Below are 20,746 nucleotides of genomic sequence, written 5' to 3' on the forward strand. Positions count from 1 at the left end.
GTTCTAGACATCGGACTTAGGTGCAGTCAGTGATACAGAAAATCAAGTAGACAAGTGGTTTGGTGTAAGAAAACCAAGATTTTATTAAAACAGAAATAACAACACAGTCTGATGAGAAGTTACTGATAAACAATTACAGGCATAAACAAATAATTATATACTTATACAGGGAATGGGGAACACACGGCACATCGAGGGAAAAACAACTACATTAACAATCCCCTTATCCTTATCCCACCCCCTATACCTAACTAGATTAAGCTATGAGGGGCCAGGAATTCATGCTCACCAATCCAAGGCCTGTTGCTTTAACAGTTGCAAGTTTTGAGGTTTGGTCTCCTGTCCTTTGGGGTACTCCGTCGTCATGTGGTCTCAGGGCGCGGTGCTGGAGCTGTTGCTGCGACACACCTTTCCTCTCCTCAGCTACCGTCGTCATCTCGTCGCGATGGGTTCTCTTCTTCTTCTCCCTCGGGGGGTCGTCGGCAGTGACGGGGTGGTTGGCGGTCTTCACTGCTGGTTTGATTTTACTACCCAAGTGTCAAACGCCAGCATGTTCTCACTGTTCATACATATACTTTCTTCCCCAAGCGCCAGCTTATAACTAGGTGCTCGGTCTTTACCAATGCGTCTTATGCTGCCCTTCTCTGCTCTTGTTGGGCCTTTACCCTCTTCTTCGTCTCATTTTGTTTCATGGCCCGTGTGTCCTGGGTGACTTTGGACTCGGGTCTCGTTCCCCTCCCGCGATTGGTATGGATTTCCTTGGCTGTTTCAACCCAATGCGGGGAGCGAGAAGAGAACCCGCCACGAGGCCAGGGCACGAGTATGGGCAGCAGCAGCCCAAGGCCAGACAAGAGGTCAGAGTCAAGAGAGCGATGCAAGAGAGGGATTGCTACTGAGGGCCTACAATTATACTCCTTCCGATGGCCCTTATCTACGCGCCAAATCAGGTCAGTCCATTGTTTAACATTTGGCGGGCTGTTTTAAATGATTATACCAATCTAAACTAACTGGTTTTAGATGGCCATTTATCGCATCTGATGGCTCGATATCCGAGTTGTATTGTCATTAATGCATTTTAATCGGCCTGTCCAGCCTTGGTGGCTTCCTTAAGCTGTTTCCGATTATTTATGTGGATAAACTAATGGCCTCATGCTTAGGCCTAACTGGGTTTGATCTGTTCTGATCTGATGCAATACATATTCAGTGTTTGCCTAGCTGTCTCGCTTTTCAAACAAGTCCTTTTCACAGAAATGCATTTTAAGTTTCGATTTCCCAAAACTGCCTGTTCTGTGCTGCAGAGTCCAAGCTTTTAAAATCTTACAGGCTTCTGGTCACGAGGTGTGGATGCCATCTTTTTGGGTACCCTTTTTAAATTGTCCATACAGGGTCCCTTTTATTAATAACCTTGGGGGAATGTGGGAATTTTGTGAATCTTACATGGGATGGGGCATAAATCGGGGCTTTAAGATGTATTTGTATGACATTCCTCCATCTGCTATATTAACAGTCATTAACCCACTTAAAATAAATTAATATGCCATCATCTACAGAACCTTCATATGTACATCATCTCACACAGATCTCCTTTCTACCACCTCATTAAACCCACTGCCAAACTAATGTCTGCATGAAAAACAACTTCAGTGCAATTGTAATTTTAATCAAAACCCATAGTGTGTGTGCGTGTGCACACTTAATGCTATTTACCACTGTAATTCTCCTTAACCCTAGTGTCCTTCCCAGGTACTACCTGAGTGTCTGGAGAGCTGAGGTGGCTGTTTGTTGTGCATCATTATAAATCTCCAGGGATTAAGGTGGCCTTTGCTTCACAGCAGTTAAGTTCTGAGATGATCTACTGCAGGCTGCAGCTCTTGTGCTGTCACCAGAGTAACCTGGTCTTGCCTCCATCATACCATATGTGCAGGCATTGGAGAGGATTGATGGAAAGGCACACATGTGATTCGTTCCTGAGAGACAGCAGCATTTGAGCCCATTCATCTTATGACACTAGTTCTGAGCACTGCATAGTCATTGCTTGTAGGAAAGTAGATACCAATGAAATCAGTGAAGCCTCATGAGATCCTCCCATGTATCTCAGTCCTAATCACTTGGATGTCAGAAAAGGCAGCTCCCTCCAATCTGGTACCCCAAGTCTCTATGACAGCAGCCTGAGTATCCATGGAAGAACCATAAACTATCCTTAGGCCTGTTGTGAGGAGGGCCCATGCATATGTCCTTGAAGCTGCCACATACTCCAGAGTAGAGACAGTGTTGGAAAGCCATTCATTGGGCTGCCATTGGTCAGTAAGAACCGCATGGTATTATTTTAAAGATAACCAGGGAGATGTCCTGGCCAATATCCCTCCCTCAACCAAGAAACCAAAAAATGCTTTTACCAACATAACAACAGTCATTGAACTTCAAAAGCATTTCATGTGAAGTGTTTTGGGACTAAGAGTCAAGATAAGAAACTATGGCCTAGAAATTCCCAACCTTACCGACTGCCAGCGCAGTATTTCTGCACAAAATGGCTGCCACCTTGTTTCCGAACGCTTCTGGTGCGGGACACAGTGGTAGTCATTTTGGTGAGGTCCATAACGCAGCCATTGCCAGCGCTGGCCTCAAATTCATATGAGCAGATTGTGACGTCAATCGGTGCGCAACGCCTGATTTGACACACGACTGCTTTTGAGCAGTGTGTGAGGCTAGTGGTGCAGTTGGTAGGAGCCAGCTTTTGAAGATCCATTCACTGACCTTGGCCACTGGCCTGAGGTCATGAAACTTCTTTGGGCACTGGAGACAGGTCTTGGAGGCGACACTGCTGGCAGTGACGGCCTCGGCGATTTGGTCCCACATTCTTCTTTCTGGAGGCCCTCCTGGCCACCTGTGGGTTGAGGACCTCTCTTCCACTTTTAACCCCCTGCACAAAGCTGGAGTGCTATGTTCGAGACCCTGGGTACCCTTTCCCTGGCATGTTGAGCCATTTGGGTTAGTGCTGAAGCACTTTTACCATTTTTTACATGCAGAAGGCAGTTGAGCTCTAAGGGCTAGAGACTGCCTATTTTTAAATGATTTTTTTTTTAGAAGGCAGTTCCCCTTTAAGGGCTTGAGCCTGCTTTCTAAAATGACAGCCTTGCTTTCAGAAAAAGCAGTCTCGCTTCAGGGACGCTACGGCCACGCTACATTGGGCCTCCTGCAGAGCGCACAGTCTGAGGTAGTGTGTTCCTTGCTAGGCTGTGCTCTCCAATCATTCAAATCAGCAGGCAGCACCAAAATAACAGCGCTGGCAGTGATCTTTTTACAGGCGTGAGCAAACCTCGACTCGCGGTGGCACCGCCCGTTTTCGGGCCTTATCGGATTTCTAGGCCTAAGTAAATGCAAGTCTTTCCCTTTTCCTTGAACCATTTGCATTCACAGCATCTGTGTTGGTTTAGTGACTCAGGCTGATGCCTGAACAGAGAGTGGTGAAAAGCTGTAACATATAATACAGCCAGCAATGAGAATTTGCAACAGAAATGCAAAAACAAGTTTTTGCTTATTATTTATTGATAGGAGAATAATTTATGAAGTATTTGATCATTAATAACACTGTGAATATTTTTGTACATTTTGAAATGCTCCAAATATGTATAAATTATTCTACTGAAATAAACTGGCAACTGCATGCTCTGGTTAAAGGAATAGAAATTGGAAAGCAAAAATCATTCTTATTAACTGAATATCTTTGACTGTAAATTGCATTTTGCATACCACTCTTTTAAGCATCGATTTCACATTTGATCTTATGTAAGTCCTAAATTGCAGACATTAGCACACAGTTGCTATGGTTGGCATTTCGTTAAATTTGCAGCAACATGCAGGAAGCAAAAAATAAAGATTACAGCATTTTCTTTTAATGTGTATAGAATAAACCTTTAACTGGAGTTGAAAGCAAGTCAGCAATTTACTGCAGAACACACAAACGAGTATTTCAGTGAGAACTCCTACTAAGTGATTTTTCTTGATAAATCAGTAAACATTTTTCAATAAATGTCGCATTCACCTAATGGAAACAGAAAGTACATAAAAAGGTTATAAATGTAGTTTGTATTTTGTTTTGAAGATGTAGGTTGTCTGTGAGGTTTTAGCAAAACACTGGCTGCTGCCCAATGACAACAAAATGTAACAAAGGAAGGTTAGGAAAACAATAAAATGCTTTAGTCACTGGGTCAACTGAATCATTTTGACATTGGAATTTATTAAAGGTTGTGCCATTAATTTGAGAAAAAGCCAAATGAAGATAGTCAGAGTTTAATAAATAGGTTCAATGAAAGTGGTGCAAGTGAGGCTCAGTCTAGTGACTGATGAAACCTAATGCTGACATTCTTGGTAGGAAGAATGAGGAGAGACAATACATGCTAAATGGTACAATTTTAAAGAGGGTGTAAGAAGAGGCAGACCAGGGGGTACTTGTACGCAAATCTTTGAAGATGGCAGGACAGGTTAACAAAGCAGTTAATAAAGCATATGGGATTCTGGGCTTTATAAATAATGGCATAGAGTACAAAAGCCAGGAAGTTATGCTAAATCTATACAAAGCACTAGTCCAGCCCGAGCTGGAGTATTGTGTTCAATTCTGGGCACCAGGAAGGACATGAAGGCTTTGCAGAGGGTGCAGAAGAGATTTACTAGAATGATTCTAGGGATGAGGGATTACAGTTAATGTTGATAGACTTGAGAAGCGGGGGTTGTTCTCCTTGGAGCAGAGAAGGCTAAGAGGAGATTTGATAAAGGTGTTTAAAATCATGATATATGATTAGATATAGTAAATAAAGAGAAACTGTTTCCAATGGCTGGCACAGACTTGATGGGCTGAATGCCCTTCTTCTCTGATGTAGTATTCTATGATTCTATGATTGTGTCAGTCGTGGCTCAGGTGGTCGCACTCTCGCCTCTGGGTCAGAAAGTTGTGGGTTCAAATTTCACTCCAGGCACTTGAGTACAAAATTATAGGTTGACACTCCAGTGCAGTACTGAGGGTGTACTGCACTGTCAGAGGTGCCGTCTTTTGGATGAGACATTAAACTGAGGCCCCTTCTGCTCTCTCAAGTGGATGTAAAAGATCCCATGGCACTACTTTGAAGAAGAGCAGGGGAGTTATCCCTGGTGTCCTGGCCAATATTTATCCCTAAATCAACATCACAAAAGAAACAGATTATCAGGTCATTATGACATTGCTGTTTGTGGGAGCTTACTGTGCGCAAATTGGCTGCTGCATTTCCTACATGATAACAATGACTACACTTCAAATGTAGTTCATTGGCTGTAAAGTGCTTTGGGACGTCCTGAGGTCATGAAGGCCGCTATATAAATGCAAGTCTTTCTTGTTTTGTGGCTGCCGCTGAATAAAACATTGTAAGGTAAACATGACATAATACTGCTTGTTGCTCATTGACAAGTTCTGTCAGTAAATGGACAGCCAGGAAGTGCCAACTCCAGAGTGACAAGCACCAACCGGAGAACAGGACGAGATGTAGGTGCCAATTGCTCAGCAGGTCGGCTACATACTACAATCTTTCTTTTTTATATGAAACACTTAAAACGGTGTTCAACAGAGTGCAGGAAAAATATATTCCGCTAAAAGGAAAGAACAAACTAAACACTAATGAGACTCCATGGATGAATAAAGACATAAGGAAACAATTGAGGGTAAGGAAAGAGGCATACATTAAGTACATAGACAGCAGGGGAGTGCATGATAAGAGAATACAAAGGGATTAGGAGAGAAGTCAAAAAAACAATTAGGAAGGCAAAGAGGAACTATGAAATTAAATTATCGAGGAACATAAAACAAAATAGTAAAATATTTTACAGGCACATCAATAAAAAAAGGAAGGTTGGGATGGGAATAGGGCCATTAAGGGATGGACAGGACAATACCACAGGTAACGATAGAGAGATGGGAGAAATATTAAATCATTATTTCGCTTTGGTATTTACCAGGGAGATAGAACAGGTGGACATGACATTGGATGATGAGATGAGTAATGAGATTAGTGCATTTAAAATAAAAAAGTGGATATATTAAATAAACTAATCAAACTCATAGAGGATAAAACCCCTGGTCCGGATGGATTGCATCCACGCATTTTAAAAGAATCTAGGGAAGAGTTAGCAGAGGCATTACTACACATATTTAATGATTCATTAGAAAAAGGTGTAGTGCCAGAGGATTGGCAGACAGCTAACATAATACCTATATTTAAGAAGGGGGATAGAACATGTCCAGGGAATTATAGACCAGTCAGCTTAACATCTGTGGTAGGAAAAATAAAGGAATCCCTACTAAAGGAGAGGATTGCGCATCTAGAAATGAAAAGTATAATAATGAATAGTCAGCATGGATTTCAAAAGGGAAAATCTTGCTTGACCAACCTTATTGAATTTTTTGAAGAGGTAACAGAGAGAGTAGACAATGGTAATGCAGTAGATGTAATTTATCTAGATTTTCAAAAGGCCTTCGATAAGGTATCCCATAATAGACTAATGAATAAGGTCAGAGAATGCGGAGTTAGGGGACAAGTAGCAGGATGGATTGCTAACTGGCTTCAAGACAGAAAGCAGAGAGTGGGAGTAAAGGGTAGCTATTCACAGTGGCACAAGGTGGGTAGTGGTGTTCCACAAGGATCAGTGCTGGGACCACTGCTGTTCACAATTTACATTAACGATTTAGACTTTGGAATCAAAAACACAATTTCTAAATTTGCGGATGATACCAAATTGAGGGGGTTAGGCAATACTGAGGAGGATTGCAACAAATTACAGGAAGATATTAATAAACTTGTAAAATGGACAAATAATTGGCAAATGAAGTTCAGCACAGACAAATGTGAGATATTACATTTTGGTAGGAAGAATAGGGAGGTTACTTATCACTTGGAGGCTGGGAGTCCATGTGGGGTAGAGGAACAAAGGGATCTCAGTCTATGTGGGGTAGAGGAACAAAGGGATCTCAGAGTACAAATACACAAATCACTAAAAGTTGCGCCATAGGTTAGCAAGGCCATAAAAAATGCAAACCAAGTACTAGGGTTTATTTCTAGAGGGATAGAATTAAAAAGTAGGGAAGTTATGCTAAAGCTATACTGAACCTTGATTAGACCACACTTAGGCTGCAAATTTAATGGAGGAGGCGGGATGGGGGCGGAAGAGTTGGTTTCCGGGTTTCAGTCCCGCTCCCAGCTGCAGTCGCTCTGTAGACGTGATTTTCCCTTGATTGGTCTTGTTAAGCCCACCCTGCGGGCTTCCCGGCCAATTAACAGGAAGCGAGTTTGATGACATCATTTGATGACGCATCATCAACCGGTTTCCTTAAAGGGACCACATCCACATGGAGTTTGACAGTTGTTCTGTCAGTGTTTGACAGCTTTGAGGTGCTGCAAACATTGACAATCACTGCACAAAGGTGAATGCTTGCACCCAGGCTCTCCAATGACTCCCTCCATATGCATATGGAGGGAGTCACAGCACACAGGGAAGTCCTCTTCTCTTCCAAGGGTGGAAGAGACCTCCCCAGGACACCAACTTACCTTACACCTGCACCCAACCCTCTCTATCTACTTTATCACTTCCCCATCTCACTAGCCACTCCTCACACTCACCTTCATCCTACTGCAAGCATACCAACTAACAACACACAAGGGTAGGCACTTAAGAGGTTTAGCCAATGTCCATGTGAAGTTTCTGGTAATGTGTTGTCATACAGTGAAATCTCTTTTTCAAAAAGTGCCTCTTATTGGACAGATCTGAGCATACATTGAGAAGTGTCTTACTGTATTCCAGTGATTGTTCAGTCACAACTCTGCCCCCACCAACACCCCCCCCCCCGCCGCTATAGTGATGAGTGTGAAAGGAATGGCTTGGACATTAAAGGGATGCTTCATGGTGCTGCTGTGGGATGGTGTCAACCTGGCACATCATGTGACAGCCAGGGTTTACAGCTTCAAGTGAAGATTGGCCTCCCGGGCAGCAATTTTGTCAGGGGCTGATGCCCTGCATCCAGTGCAGCATCAGGTGATTGCGGAGAAGGTTGGTGATGTTGTTGGTGATGTTGTTGGTGTGCCTGGTGATGTTGGTGTTGGGGCTGATCTTGGAAGAATTAGGAGGACCAAGGTCTGACTGTTTCAATGGCTCCGATGTTGCTGCAATAGATGGCAGCTGCAGGTGAAATGACAGAAGTGATCTGTCAATGGTGAGAGAGGTTCTCCCAATGAGGTGGCACTGGACATACAGATGGATCTAAAAACTTGTAAGCTAAAGAAATCTCTATATGTATTAAAAATGCAGTAACCAACATTTTCTGCACTGTGAAACTCACCATCCGCAACATGGCATCCTTTACCCCACTTCTGCAGCTGTCAGCTTTTCACAAACATCAGAGCAGACTCAAAACATGCCATGGTGAGCTGGCGTGTTCCCCGAACAGCAGGTAACCTGTGGGGGAGAAGGTAAAATTAGAAGTAAGCCTCAAAATAGTCTTAAATTGTCTCTTAACAAGCCATTTAATTAGCTGAATTGTATCCCCTGCCGTTGGTGTCGGGTCAGTTCTCCGCTGACCTGGAGGTGGGTTGACAGCGCGTTTCCTACCCGCTGTCAATCTTTGCACTTTTGACAGCTGTCCCGCCTCCAAACCTGCCCCCAGAATGCTATTAAATTCGCGGCCTTCGAGTACTGCTTGCAGTTCTGCTCGCCATATTATAAAAAGGATATTGAGGTACTGGAGAGGGTGCAGAGAAGATTTACAAGGATGATACCAGAAATGCGAGCGTATACATATCAGGAAAGGATGAACAGGCTGGGTCTCTTTTCTCTTGAAAAAAGGCTGAGGTGTTACCTAATAGAGGTCTATAAAATTATGAAGGGTTTTAATAGAGTGGATACAGAGAAAATGTTTCCATTTGTGGGGAAGAGCATAACTAGAGGTCATCAATATAAGATAGTCACCAAGAAATCCAATAGGGGATTTAGAAGAAACCTCTTTAAAGAGTGGTGAGAATGTGGAACTCACTACCACAGGGAGTGGTTGAAGCGAATAGTATAGATACATTTAAGGGGAGGCTGGACAAACATATGAGGGAGAAGGGAATAGAGGGTTATGCTGATAGATTTAGATGAGGAAAGACGGGAGGAGGCTTGAGTGGAGCATAAACACCAGCATGGACTGGTTGGACCGAGTGGCCTGTTTCTGTGCCGTATATCCTGTGTAGTCCTATGTAATCCTATGTAATGCAACCTGTGATGAACCACAATCTCGGTAGTATCCAGACAATTGTGGCACTTTAAAAATTTTAAGAATTGAACTTGTTTATTCACCTAGCACAATAACAACATGATGCGCTATCAATTACTCATAAAAGACTGAGAGTTAGAAGAGTAACTAAAGGCTTTTATTAACAACAGAATGGAGGTCTGCCTCGAGTGGTCGACCGGTCCATGATACTAAGGGCTGGGGAGCAGTCACCTTTATACTAGGACCTGTGGGAGGAGTCAGCCGAGGCATGTCCAGGCATGTACACAGTGGAATACAAACAGGACAAACAGGAATACAAACAGTGGTTTACCACATTCACCCCTTGTTTAAAATTGAGTCCGGCGGGGTGAAGTGTATTAAAAGTTAGTGTATTGGAGTCTCTCCGGAGGTCTTGTCTGCCGCTGTGATCTGCGTGGCGACGGCAGGGGTAGTGAAGTTTCCGGCGTCGAGTCCAGCGTAGGCTGTGGCACAGGCGTGTCGTCCTCGTAGATGTCGAGCGGGTCGCGGGGCCCAGGCCTGCCGTCTGCTGGGGCTGGATATCGGATCGTGGGGGGGGGTGGTAGTGGGTAGTGGGTTACTGCGGCCCCCGAGGGTGCAAGGTCTCTTATGGAGACTGTGTCCTCCCGCCCGTCCGGGTATGCGATGTAAGCATACTGGGGGTTGGCGTGGAGGAGGTCGACCCTCTCGACCAGGGGGTCCGTTTTATGGGTCCTCACGTGTCTTCTCAGTAGGACCGGCCCTGGGGACGTCAGCCATGGCGGTAGCGATGTCCCCGATGTGGACTTCCTTGGGAAGACAAACATTTTCTCATGAGGGGTGGCGTTAGTGGCAGTGCAGAGCAGTGACCGAATAGAGTGGAGCGCATCGGGGAGCACATCCTGCCAGCGGGAGGTTGGAAGGCCCCTAGACTTTAAGGCTAGCAGGACGGCCTTCCAAACTGTCGCATTTTCTCTTTCCACCTGTCCGTTCCCCCGGGGGTTGTAACTGGTGGTCCTGCTTGTGGCAATACCCCTAGTTAGCAGGTACTGACGGAGTTCGTCGCTCATAAACGATGAGCCCCGGTCGCTATGGATATAGCTGGGGAAGCCGAACAGGGTGAAGAGGTTGTTCAGACATTTAATGACCGTGGCACTGGTCATGTCCGGGCAGGGGAAGGCGAACGGGAAACGGGAGTACTCATCAATAATATTGAGGAAGTACACATTGCGGTCGGAGGAGGGGAGAGGCCCTTTAAAATCGACGCTCAGGCGCTCGAAGGGGCGAGTGGCTTTTATCAGGTGGGCCCTGTCTGGTCTATAAAAGTGCGGTTTGCACTCAGCGCAGACTTGGCAGTTCCTGGTCATGGTCCTGACCTCCTCAATAGAGTAAGGCAGGTTGCGGGCCTTGATGAAGTGGAAGAACCTGGTGACCCCCGGGTGGCAGAGGTCATTGTGGAGGGCCCGCAGTCTATCGATCTGCGCGCTGGCGCAGGTGCCACGCGATAGCGCATCCGGGGGTTCATTTAGCTTCCCGGGCCGGTACAAGATCTCGTAGTTGTAGGTGGAAAGTTCGATTCTCCACCTCAAGATCTTGTCATTTTTGATTTTGCCCCTCTGCTTGTTGTTAAACATAAAAGCAACTGAACGCTGGTCAGTGAGCAGGGTAAATCGTTTTCCGGCCAGGTAGTGCCTCCAATGACGCACAGCCTCCACAATCGCCTGGGCCTCCTTCTCAACAGCGGAGTGTCTGGTCTCCGGGCCTTGGAGGGTTCGTGAAAAGAAGGCCACGGGTCTCCCCGCCTGATTGAGGGTAGCGGCCAGGGCAAAGTCAGACGCGTCGCTTTCCACCTGGAAGGGGATGGATTCGTCCACTGCGTGCATGGTGGCTTTGGCAATGTCCTCCTTGATACGGTGGAAGGCTAAGCGGGCCTCTGCCGTCAAGGGAAAAGAGGTGGACTTGATCAGCGGACGGGCCTTGTCCGCATAGTAGGGGACCCACTGGGCGTAATAGGAGAAAAACCCTAGGCACCTCTTCAGGGCCTTGAGGCAGTGGGGCAGTGGAAGTTCCATAAGGGGACGCATCCGGTCGGGGTCAGGGCCGATGACTCCGTGTTCCACAACACAGCCAAGGATGGCGAGGCGGTTTGTGCGGAATATGCACTTCTCCTTGTTATATGTCAGGTTTAGGAGTTGGGCGGTGCGGAGGAATTTTTCGAGGTTTGCGTCATGGTCCTGCAAGTCACGGCCGCAGATGGTCACATTGTCCAGATATGGGAAAGTGGCCTGCAACGCATTTTGATCTACCATCCGGTCCATCTCCCTTTGGAAGACGGAGACCCCGTTGGTGACGCCAAAGGGAACCCTAAGGAAGTGATAGAGGCGGCCGTTTGCCTCAAAGGCAGTGTACTGGCGGTCCTCAGGGCGGATGGGGAGCTGGTGGTACGCTGATTTCAGGTCAATGGTCGAGAAGACGCGGTACTGCGCGATCTGGTTGACCATATCAGCTATACGGGGGAGTGGGTAGGCGTCCAGCAGGGTGTAGCGATTTATTGTCTGGCTGTAGTCGATGACCAGGCGCTGCTTCTCGCCGGTCTTAACGACCACAACCTGGGCTCGCCAGGGGCTGGTGCTGCCCTCAATAATCCCTTCTTTCAGGAGCCGCTCCACTTCGGTTTTAATGAAAACCCTGTCCCTGGCACTGTATCGCCTGCTCTTTGTGGCGATGGGCTTACAGTCGGGGGTGAGGTTAGCAAACAGTTGGGGGGGGGGTGACTCTGAGTGTGGAGAGGTTGCACCTGGTGCGCGGCGGGCAGTTTGGAAGCTGCTGGCTGCGGACTGTGAGTGGGGGTAGGGGTCCACCGTATGCCATCGTAACACTTTTAAGGTGGCACTGAAAATCTAACCCCAGCAGGACGGCAGCGCAGAGGTCAGGCAGGACCAGAAGTTTAAAATGATCGTACACGGTCCCGTCTACTATGAGTGTCACCACGCAGTAGCCGCCGATGTCCGCCGACTGGGACTCGGAGGCCATAGAAATCCGCTGTTGCGCAGGCAGGACTGGGAGAGAGCAACGCCGCACCGTGTTGGGGTGGATGAAGCTCTCCGTGCTCCCAGAGTCAAAAAGGCAGATTGTATCGTGACCATTTACCTTAATGTCCATTGTGGAACTGGCCAGTTGGTGCGGTCTCGCTTGGTCCAGTGTAACGGATGCCAGCGTAGGGGTCGGTGTGTCGCTGCGGGTATCAGATGAGGTGGTGTCGGGGGCCTGCTGCGTCCCGGCTGTCGTCCAAGATGGCGGCGTCCATGATCCCCATGTGGCTGGAGGCGTCCAAAATGGCTGCTGTACCGGTGATTCGCACATGGCCGGGGAGGTCCAAGATGGCGGCCCGCATGGCCCACACGCGGCGCTGCTGGGGTTCGGGGTGGCTTTGGCCCTGCAGACGTTAGCGTAGTGTCCCTTCTTCCCGCAGCCCGAGCAGATCGCGTTTTTCGCCGGGCAGCGCGCTCTGGGGTGTTTTGCCTGGCCACAGAAGTAGCATTTCTGGCCTTGGGGCACTGCTGTCTGGCCTTGGGACACTGCTGCGGTAGTTGGGCCGTTGTTGGGGTGTGGCTGGGGTGGCACGGCGCTATGAGGCGGTCCTACCGTGTCCCAGGCTGTCATTCCCCGCGGCGTCCACGGTGCAGAGGAGTAGGCATCCATGCCCTGGTAGGCTGCATCCAACGATAGTGTGAGTTCAGAGGCCTTGTTGAGGTCGAGGTTACTCTGCTCCAACAGTCGCTGTCGGGTGTAATTGGATCTGTGGCCCGCTACAAAAGCGTCCCGGATAAGTTCCTCTGTGTACACGGCGGCCTTTACATCCTTACAACCACAGGCCCGGCCAAGCACAGACAGTGCCTGAAGGTATTCCACGGTCGATTCCCCAGGTTGTTGTTTACGACTCCCCAGGAGGTGCCTGGCGTACACTTCGTTCACTGGGCGCGTGCACTGGTCCTTGAGGAGCTTGATAGCGTCCGCGTACGAGGTCGCGTCTTGGATGACCGAGTACACTCGGTGGTTCACTTTGGAGGTCAGGACATCCAGTTTGTCCTCGTACGATTTGATTGCTTCGGAGGCGGTCAGGAATTTTTCGAAACACTTAAGCCAGTGAGTAAACTTGGTGGATGAGTCCGCCTCCCGATGATCTAAGTCCAGGCATGCTGGTGTGAGGATCTTCTCCATTATAAAAATGTTGTTAATAAAATTGATGCGCTATCAATTACTCATAAAAGACTGAGAGTTAGAAGAGTAACCAAAGGCTTTTATTAACAACAGAATGGAGGTCTGCCTCGCGTGGTCGACCGGTCCATGATACTAAGGGCTGGGGAGCAGTCACCTTTATACTAGGACCTGTGGGAGGAGTCAGCCGAGGCATGTCCAGGCATGTACACAGTGGAATACAAACAGGACAAACAGGAATACAAACAGTGGTTTACCACACAACACTAAAGGTACAATGGTGCCAGATTTTTCCATTCCTCCTTTAGCTATGATAAATCAAATAGATATAAGCCTCTCACACTTCCACTTTACTACTCTAGAATGGTAGCATGGTGGTTATGTTACTGATACTAGTAATCCAGAGGCCTGGACTAATGATCCAGAGCTGTGAGTTCAAATTTCCACCATGGCAGCTGGGCAATTTAATCAAATCAAATCAAATCAACTTTTATTGTCATTGTTAGTGCACAAGTGCAGTACAACGAAATGTAGGCTTACGGCTCCCGAGAGTGTACATTTAGATTAAGACATTTAAACATTCAACATACATTTGGCTTGTAATACATTAACATAAACATAACCATAATAAAGTGCATTGGCAGATGTGCAGGCTTTAGAGTTTATTTGTGGAGTTCAGTAGGATGACAGCCCTGGGAAAGAAGCTGTTCTTAAATCTGGTCATACGGGTGCGAATGCATCTGTGGCGTCTCCCAGATGGCAGGAGGATGAACAGACTGTGGCTGGGGTGGGTAGGGTCTTTGATGATGGACCGTGACCTCCATAAACAGCGTTTCTGGTATATGTGCTCTATGGTCGGTAGCTGGGCGCCGGTAATGCGTTGGGCAGTTTTGACTACCCGCTGCAGGGCTTTCCGGTCATAGTAGCTACAGCTGCCATACCATACTGTGATACAGTTTGTCAGGATGCTCTCTATTGTGCAGCGGTAAAAGTTAGAGAGGATCAGGGGTGACAGGTTACATCCCTCAGCCTCCTTAGGAAATATAGGCGCTGCTGGGCCTTCTTCACCAGAGAGGAGGTATTGAGGGACCAGGAGAGGTCTTCTGTGATGTGGACTCCAAGGAACTTAAAGCTGTCCACCCTTTCCACCACAGCCCCATTGATGTGGATGGGGGTGTGACTTCCACCTTTAGACTTCCTGAAGTCCACAATGATTTCTTTGGTTTTCTTGATGTTAAGGGCCAGGTTGTTATTGGCGCACCACTTCACGAAATGCTGGCCCTCCTCCCTGTAGGATTAAATTCAGTTAATTAAATAAATCTGGAATATAAAAGCTAGTTTCAGTAATGGTGACCATGAAACTACCAGATTGTTGTAAAAAACCATCTGGTTCACTAATGTGCCGTCCTTACCTGGTCTGGCCTACACGTGACTCCAGATCCACAGCAATGTGGTTGACCCTTAACTGCCCTCAAAAAGGCCGAGCAAAGTCACTGTGGGAGTACCTTCACCACATGGACTGCAGCAGTTCAAGAATGTGGCTCACCACCAAGGGCAATTAGGGATGGGCAATAAATGCCAGCTTTGCCAGTGGTGGCCACATCCTGTGAATAAAAAAAAACAACAGCGCAATTTTCTCCTACAAGAATGGAGGTAAATCCACCCAGTTCAAGCCACAACCAAACAGTTTCTTATTCTGAAGTTAGACTTTGAATTCTCCTTTTGCTTTTAATGTATCAATATTCTGTTTCATGACACGCCCCAAATAGAATTGTAATCTATAGGGGGTTAGAATGTAAAAACTAATCAATCATAATTTCAAATAATAGACAGCACTTAAATTATAACTTTACTGAATTATATACCAAAACATCAAAAAGAAACAGAGAAAAAAGTAATTGTTAACATATTGTGAGGTGTATTTCTACTAATTCTATTCTTTATTTCATTCTTATATTCATTTGCTATCTCTCCTGGTATTTATGAAAATACCGGTTGAATTGTATAGCCAGCTTCTTCTCGATGAGTTAATTACAACTTGTCTCTTTTGTTCTAATTTCAAATGTTTTAATTTGTGTGCACATTTTCAAGTCGCCTTTGATTTCTCCCTAACCAATGACTCGCCCCATAACTTGCAGGCAAAGTTACAGGATACTGGGAGTGGGGAGTGACTGTGGGTCAATAAACAAAGAAAAGGTTAAACAGGCATCAAGGACCTGTTGGAAATAAGTGGAAATGGGCAACTAAGAAAAGAAAAAGCACACCACAAGGCAATTCATCTCAGGGATGCAGAGGTGCAGCATCTGGCTGAAGAAGTACTCAAATAGCTCGAATCAGAACCGCTACAGAGCACAAAACTGCCTAGAGGGGCATTGCAAATACAATACGAGCAGTGTCCCCAGTGAAACAGGATGGGAAACACTGTAGGAAACATCTGAATGATGTTAAGTAAACAGAATGGGAAGTGTCACAGAAAATAAAAGGCCTCAGAAAGCCGACGAGGCTGTGCTGACTGTCTGATGAGGAGGGTTATGGTCACTGTTATATACGGAATATAAAATAAACATGCATATGGAACCAAGAATGAAAAAGGAATCATGTAAGTGCTTTCAAACAGTTGCATCTCAGAGGACATGACAATGCAGCTAGCAATAATTTAAATGCATCCGCCATGACCACCTGTAGAAGTGAAATACCCTATAATAATGTCAAAACACTTTTGTGATATCCACCAATAGCTGCATGGATTTTCAAAGTGTGGCACCCACCCACGGCCAAAGCTAAAGTACAGATGCTGTTCTTGAGCTGTCTACAAATGCAACTGATCTGTCAGGGTTTTCTGAGGTATATAAGAGACTTGATCATGGAGACCAAGGGTACTGTATCACCCTAGACAATTTTTAACTGTTAAGGAATAGGATGTCCAACAAAAGAGTTCAACAAATACTTTCAATAGTGTAGTGTATGTACCTTTAAGGGGAGAACTACTTTTTACAGCTCCTGTATACTGTAGTACCGGCAGTGACCACACCTGTATATAACCCTGAGTAGGGATCTGTACTGTTTAGTTTTAGAGCAACCCTCATCCAGTAAACACCTGTTGATTGTTCCTCTGCAGTCTCTGTCGATTATTTGAAGGATACACTACCTAAAGATACCCAGATTTAACATTGGCGACGAGTCGTTTCGAACCTACCTGCAACTCTGAAGAAGAAGGCCGATTCCACCAGTGCGGGCGGCGACCATCCAGGGAGGACTTGAGCATCGCAGAGGAGGCTGTGGAGAGCTGGGCTTGGTTCTCCAGCCGCGACGATCCAGCACAGCGGGCTGGCAGCAGGTACGGCACAGACCCTTCCCAGACAGCGGCGGCGGGAGCTGACCGACGGCACAGAAATAGGCCGAGTAGCGTCGACGGGTAAGAGAGAGGGTAAAGCGCACAGGGCGCAGCCGGGGTTGAAGACCGAGCGGCGTCAACGAGAGAGGGTAAAGCGCACAGGGCGCAGCCGGGGTTGAAGACCGAGCGGCGTCGACGGAAAAAAAAAGAGAGAGAGGGTAACGCGCACAGGGTGCAGCCGGGGTTCTGGACCGAGCGGCGTCAACGAGAGAGGCGCGCAGGAAAATGCGCAGAGCGCGGCCGGTGTTCAAGGGCTGAGCAGCGTCCGCGGGGGACGAAAGGAAGCGTGGAAGACGCCATTTGAGCCGCAGCAGAGAAGAAGGGAGAGCGCAGGAGACGCCATTTTGAGCCACAGTGGAGAAGAAGGGAGAGCGCGGGAGACGCCATTTTGAGCCAGCGGAGAAGAAGGGAGAGCGCGGGAGACGCCATTTTTAGCCAGTCTAACCACACCCAGGGATGCCGAAGAGTGGCAGTGTCACAGCGTTCGACAATGAAGTCGAAGATTGGGCGACATATGTAGAACGCATAGAAGTATACTGCAAGGCGAATGAAGTGCCAGATGCCAGGAAAGCACTGGTATTGTTGAATTCCATGGGTGCAAAAACGTATGGCTTACTACGAAACCTAGTAACCCCAGAGAAGCCAGTGGAAAAGGATTTTGAAAGCATAGTGGCAATCCTACAGGACCACTTAAACCCCACACCGCTGCTGATAACAGAAAGATTTAAGTTCCACAAAAGGAGCCAACATAAAGATGAAAGTAATGCTGAGTATTTAACGGAACTGCGCAAGCTATCGAAACACTGCCAGTTTGGAATGGGACTAGCAGATACTTTAAGGGACAAGTTTGTGTGTGGGCTTCAAAGTGAAGGAACCCAGAAATGGCTTCTATCAGAAAAGGATCTTACGCTAGACAGGGCTTTCAGCATGGCAGTATCACATGAAGCAGCCACACGGGGCGCTGCAGAGATACAATGGAAACCGCAAGAATATGGCACAAATGAAATGTCATATGGAGCAGGGAAGTGTTATCGTTGTGGCAGAACAACACACGACCATAAGGATTGTTGGTTCAAGGACCAAGTGTGCAGACAGTGTGGAGAAGTAGGACACATAGCAAGAGTCTGCAGGTCGGGAAAGAAAACCAGCAGCAAGAAATCTCCACAGGAGAAGTACAAAAAGTTACATAAGGTGACGGAGAGTAGTTCAGACGAACAGAAAAGTGATACAGACTCCGGAAGCAAGGAGCTGGGTTGTCTGAAACTACATAATGTAATCAAAATGGAGGATCACCAAACTATCTGGGTCACGCTCAAGATAGACGGAGTCCAAGTGAAACTGGAATTGGACACAGGATCAGCCCTAACAGTCATAAACCGAAGGGACTACAAGTGGCTATTCTCACATATACCCTTGAGAGATACAGAGATTGTCTTGAAGACATACACAGGGCAAAAAGTCTACCCCAAAGGAAAAATAAGGGTGAACGTGATATACAACGGCAAGGAAACACCAAAAATGGACCTATATGTATTGCCAGATGGAGGACCACCACTACTAGGACGTGAATGGATCCGGAAGATACAGTTAGATTGGCATGCCATACAAGCACTGACGGTAGATGCCAAAAAGGATGACGACGTCACACCTGGACGACTGTCAAAAATGCTAACTGACGCACAAGAAGTGTTTCAGGAGGGACTCGGAACACTAAAAGGCATAACAGCAACGATCAAAATAGAGGAAAATGCAAGCCCAAAGTTTTTTAAGGCTTATGCGATCCGCCCAGCCGTCGAAGCAGAGCTGGAAGGTTTGGAACGTTCTGGAGTACTGTCCAAAGTGGACTGGAGCGAGTGGGCTACACCCATCGTTCCTGTAATGAAGAGGTCGTTGAGTAATACGCCTGGGGAACCAAAGAAGGTTCGCATCTGTGGGGACTTTAAGGTGACAGTGAACCCAGTCCTTCACACGGTACAATATCCGCTTCCACGGATTGAAGGTATTTTCGCCTCACTATCTGGAGGAAAACGCTTCACTAAGATTGATCTGGCCCAGGCGTACCTGCAAATGGAGGTAGAAGAAGCCTCGAAACAGTACCTCACGATCAACACTCATAAAGGTCTCTACCAATACAACCGGCTGGTGTTCGGGGTAGCATCAGCTCCGGCTATTTGGCAAAGGGCAATGGATCAAGTCCTGCAAGGGATTCCAGGGACCCAGTGTTATTTGGATGACATCCTGGTCACAGGCAAAAATGACAGTGATCACCTCGCCAACCTGGAGCAGGTGCTCACTAGATTGAAGGAATATGGGCTCCGAGCTAATCGCCACAAATGCAAGTTTTTCCAGAAGCAGATCTCGTATTGTGGCCACGTTATTGATGAAGAGGGGTTACATAAGTCCCCTGAAAAGATTGAGGCAGTAGTCAAGGCTCCAGCACCGGAAAATGTGTCACAACTGAGGTCGTTCCTCGGGCTGGTGAACTACTACCATAAGTTCTTGCCGAATTTGTCTACAGTACTACACCCACTGAACACCCTACTGCAAACGGGGGTACCATGGAAGTGGAATGACAAATGTAAACGAGCTTTCCAGAAGTGCAAAGAATTGATCACATCAAAAGAGGTGTTGGCTCATTTCAACCCAGCACTACCAATTCGGTTGGTGTGTGATGCATCACCCTATGGTATTGGAGCGGTGCTGTCGCACAAATTCCCGGACGGCTCGGAGAGGCCAGTAGCCTTTGCGTCTCGGTCACTAACCTCAGCCAAGCGTAACTACGGCCAGATTGACAGGGAGGCCCTCAGCCTAGTGTGGGGAGTGAAAAAGTTCAACCACTATCTGCATGGGCAGAAGTTCACCTTGCTGACTGACCACCAACCACTTGTCTCCATCTTTAATCCAAAGAAGGGCGTTCCGGTGATGACTGCGCAACGGCTACAAAGATGGTCCCTTTTTCTAGGGGCGAACCATTATGAAATAGAGTATAAGGGCACGAAACAGCATGGAAACGCTGATGGGCTATCACGCCTGCCACTGCCTACTGCGGCGGAAGCACCAGCAGTGGACCCTGTCGAAATATTTTATTCGACTATAATTGAACGCTTGCCAGTAACTAACGTGGATATAGAGAAGGAGACCCGAAATGACCCGACACTGTCTCGGGTATATGACTTGACGGTGAAGGGATGGCCAACACATGGCGACTCACTGTTGCCAGCATTCTCATCCAGAAGAGAACAGCTGTCAGTATGCCAGGGGACCTTGATGTGTGGATCCCGAGTGGTAATTCCACCCAAGTTAAGGGAGAGAGTGCTCAATGAGCTTCACGAAGGCCATCTGGGAGGGGTGAAAATGAAAAGCCTTGCTAGGGCTTATGTGTGGTGGCCGGTGTAAAGTCTGTGGGTTGTTTAGTTAATTAATACACAGACTACCAGAGTAACTTAAAACAGGACTTTACTATTCGAAGGCCAGGGCGAATCTGCCCAATAAATCCTGACACAGCACTTATATACCGGTGTGGTCACCGTCGGTATTACAGTATACAGAAGCCAACAAAGTAGTGCAACACCTAAAGTAGTTCTCTTAAAGGTGGACGGTTACATACAATAGTTCTCTTAAAGGTAGACGGGTACATACACTACAATCCTCCCTTTTTAGCTTACAACATACTGATTCCCCATTAAACATACATTATAACATATATACAACTTTATGCAAGACAGTTTACAGATTCAGTCTCTCTGGAGGTTTCCGGACTCTGTCCGGATAACGCCTCGGTGGTGTCGTAACTCCCGGCGGGGTAGTAGGTGCTTCTGGCAAGGTCGATTCGGCTTGAAGGACAGTGTCAGGTTCATCTGATTCCAGTA

The 20,746-nt window shown here is 47.0% G+C and overlaps 1 protein-coding gene across 1 annotated transcript in view; it reads right to left on the reverse strand.

Annotated features, from left to right (window-relative positions):
• Positions 1–3,491: 3,491 nt before the first annotated feature.
• The window catches only part of LOC147106970 (ethanolamine kinase 1-like), a 302,938-nt gene continuing 285,683 nt past the window's right edge, over positions 3,492–20,746 (reverse strand). The window contains exons 6-7 of the mRNA XM_086007889.1: positions 8,357–8,472; positions 3,492–4,042 (exon numbers count right to left, since the gene is read on the reverse strand). Coding sequence (XP_085864015.1) covers positions 8,397–8,472 — 76 coding nt within the window. The 3' untranslated portion in view covers positions 3,492–4,042; positions 8,357–8,396. The remainder of the gene's footprint in view (positions 4,043–8,356; positions 8,473–20,746) is intronic.

The sequence above is a fragment of the Somniosus microcephalus genome, chromosome 15 (assembly GCF_052327205.1).
Source record: "Somniosus microcephalus isolate GS21.2 chromosome 15, FLI_Smic_1.0, whole genome shotgun sequence".
Lineage (NCBI taxonomy): Eukaryota > Metazoa > Chordata > Chondrichthyes > Squaliformes > Somniosidae > Somniosus > Somniosus microcephalus.